The sequence below is a fragment of the Triticum dicoccoides genome, chromosome 6A (assembly GCF_002162155.2).
Source record: "Triticum dicoccoides isolate Atlit2015 ecotype Zavitan chromosome 6A, WEW_v2.0, whole genome shotgun sequence".
Lineage (NCBI taxonomy): Eukaryota > Viridiplantae > Streptophyta > Magnoliopsida > Poales > Poaceae > Triticum > Triticum dicoccoides.
This window is the reverse complement of record NC_041390.1, coordinates 478,441,952-478,444,778: the sequence shown is the minus strand read 5'-3', so window position 1 is coordinate 478,444,778 and position 2,827 is coordinate 478,441,952. Positions and strand designations below refer to the sequence as shown.

Here is a 2,827-nt window from a genome sequence, read left to right as displayed (position 1 = left end):
TGGAGAAATGTTTCAATTCAGATGATCTAAACCTGGTCTTATGGGCCTATACCGCAGTTCGGTTCGGCCCATCTCTCTACTCATCATGGCCCGGCTTGGTACCCCTAAAAGAAAATACATGGCCCGGCTTGGATGCAGAGCGTCGACCTCCCGACGCCGGTCACCGGATCCGCCATAGCTCGATCCGGCTTCCTCTCTGGTTCTTCGCCCCGGGGAGCAGCGGTGCCCTCTCAAGCGACCAGGCGGCGTCCTCCATCGAGGTGCTTCCCTCCATCCTCTCTCCATTCTTCTCCCGCCCCCTCTCTGTAAGCTGCTACCGACAGAGCCGCCCCCCTCTCCAGCCCGGCAATCGACGGCGACTCCGGCCGCGGCGGCGGCCGGCAGCGAGGCAGCCCTCCTTAATCCCCCCTCCCCCCTTAACTTGTCCCTTTTAACCCTTCCTGTTGATTCCCAATAGTATAACCAATTCGTACTTTAATTGCTCCATGGACATTGATTTCCATTTGTAAACTTATACTTTCTCTGGAAATTCTGCGTCTGCCACTGGGCATTACGATGGCCAGACGTTTGAGTGACCTGAATGGACTTTGGATTGTCTAGAGGCTGGTGGGAGTTCCTTTTGGAGTGACACGAGCAGTTATCAGTTGTCCATTGAAATAACCCAGACGAGTTGCTTTTCGAGTCGCCGACTCATACTTATTTCTGTGATCATGGTTGTTGAACAAGCAAAAATAAGACCATGACAGTACGATGGAAATGTGTTGTTCCAGATAGGCTATTGAGTGTCAATAACATAATGCTATTTCCCCGAGTGTAGCCTGTGCATTTTTACTCTTTGCCGCGTGTCGAGTTGGACATGGTGCACAAGTTTGAGTGGCTGGTCATTATCAGCTGATTTTCATTCCTGAAGAGCATAGGCACTCTCGGGAGTTATTCTTGAGAACATCAAAATATATTATCGATGCATAATTGCCATTCTAGAATGGGTAATGCCTGGTGATGCAATTTATAATATTTCTGTTGTAGAAGCAGTAGCATATCTGTGTATACAGTATACTTGTTTAATTTTTATTGGTGAATATTTTAAACTTTTCTTAGGATTTATCTGACACAAATGACTAATTGTACATCACGCAAGTGCCCAAATACCATTATAAGTACTATAACTTACTGCTTATTTATCCATTCTTGTTGAATATTCAGTGTGTCAGGAGGATCCAAATGGCATGATCACTGCTTTCTATTAAGTAAGGTGTTCTCCGATGGCTCAATTCATGGATTTACGGGCTTTCATTTTGCGTGCGCGTGTCCTCAAATTTTATAGGCAGGCACTGCGTATGACTCGCCGAGCCCCTGAACATGCTCGTGGTCTGTCATTTTTAAACCTTGCTCTTTTATCTGCTGTGTGCTGTTATCTTTGAAGTTTGCTAATTATGTTTGTTGTTCTTTGTCCAGATGAGTTGAGGCAGACAGTACGGGCGGAGATTGAAAAAAATCGCAATTGTGATGATAAGCAAAAGATTAAGTTTTTAATTAGTGAAGGACTACAGAGATTGAAGGGTCTTGATGAGATGCTTGACATGACAGGAAACGGATAATTTGAGCTGTATCATGGGGACTGTTTCAATATTCAGTTGTCTCCCTTGAATTCATCGAAACAATTGTTTGATGTGGTTCAGTTTTCACAGACAGCAGAAGCTGAAAACGGTGTACTGGACTTTTCGTGCAAAATCTGTGCAACCTTTTATTTGAGAATGCAGATCAGGTTAGATGGGCAGCGATAGAGAGTGGACTTGTTGAGAGTTATGTCACAACGTCCAGATTACTTTTAATAAAACACTGGGATTGAGCCTGCACTTTATCGCGACAACCCTTTCGTATTTGTTGTTCAATAGCATGATGAGTGTTTTCTGTGTGTGGTGTATTTGTGTTCTTTCGATTGAAATCAGATGCCAGAGAGGTTGTATGGTTGTATGCTGGTGTGGCCTAGGCCTCTCGTGCCCTTCAGTTATGTCATCATATTTACAAGCCTGCTGCATATGCAAAGTATTTCCATATTCAGAAATATTGTAACCGGTTTACCTGTGAAATCTGCTTATCGAGGGATGCAATGCTGGGAATCTTCTGCAACGATGGCAGTTGGTTTTGTTGTTCTTTGTACCATTATCAGACTGGGAAATTCTAGCTTCTACTGCATATATTGCATCGTACATGCATAAATTAGTGTGTTTGGCATCATGTTGCCGTAAGATGATACAACAAAATCCGGAAATTACTTATTTTAGTTAGATTCTTTGCATAGCGCTGAATGTTTACATACTTTGGATCTTTGTTGGGTTATACCTTAAAACTGCAAAAAAGTACATGTTATATTAATGTTTTGCTCTATCTGTGTGTTCTGCCCTTCTGCTAATTCCACATTTACCTTCTTTATTTTGTTTTAAGTACTACACCTGGAATGAAACTTCCTTTTTTTTATTGTTCTTCGTTCAGCTTGAAGGGTAATCCTGGATGAGAGTCAAATATTTCCTTGGGGTTATTGCATAAGCAATTTTTTTCTCTGATTGGTAACAAGTTCATGATGCTCTTGTGCCATTCATTCTTCTAATTTCTTTTGGCAGTCTTTCTGGTTAGCTTCTGTGTTCTACTGTTCTCTCATACGTTCCTGTATGGCCAAGAACTCAAAATTACTACTCCCTCTGTTTCAAAATAAATGTCGTGGTTTTAGTTCAAATTTGAACTTAAACCACTTATTTTGTTACGGCGGCAGTATGTTTAGATTGCAAATGGTGTATTATCATTTTGTTTTTGTTCATGGTTATTTGCT

At 42.0% G+C, this 2,827-nt stretch overlaps 1 protein-coding gene across 1 annotated transcript; it reads left to right on the top strand.

Moving 5' to 3' along the window:
• The first annotated feature begins 133 nt into the window (after positions 1-133).
• LOC119317376 lies at positions 134-1,880 on the top strand. Its single transcript, XM_037591823.1, has 3 exons — positions 134-260; positions 1,204-1,368; positions 1,456-1,880. The coding sequence occupies exons 2-3, from the start codon at positions 1,263-1,265 to the stop codon at positions 1,596-1,598; spliced, it is 249 nt and encodes an 82-aa protein (XP_037447720.1). The 5' UTR covers positions 134-260; positions 1,204-1,262; the 3' UTR covers positions 1,599-1,880.
• Positions 1,881-2,827: the final 947 nt, after the last annotated feature.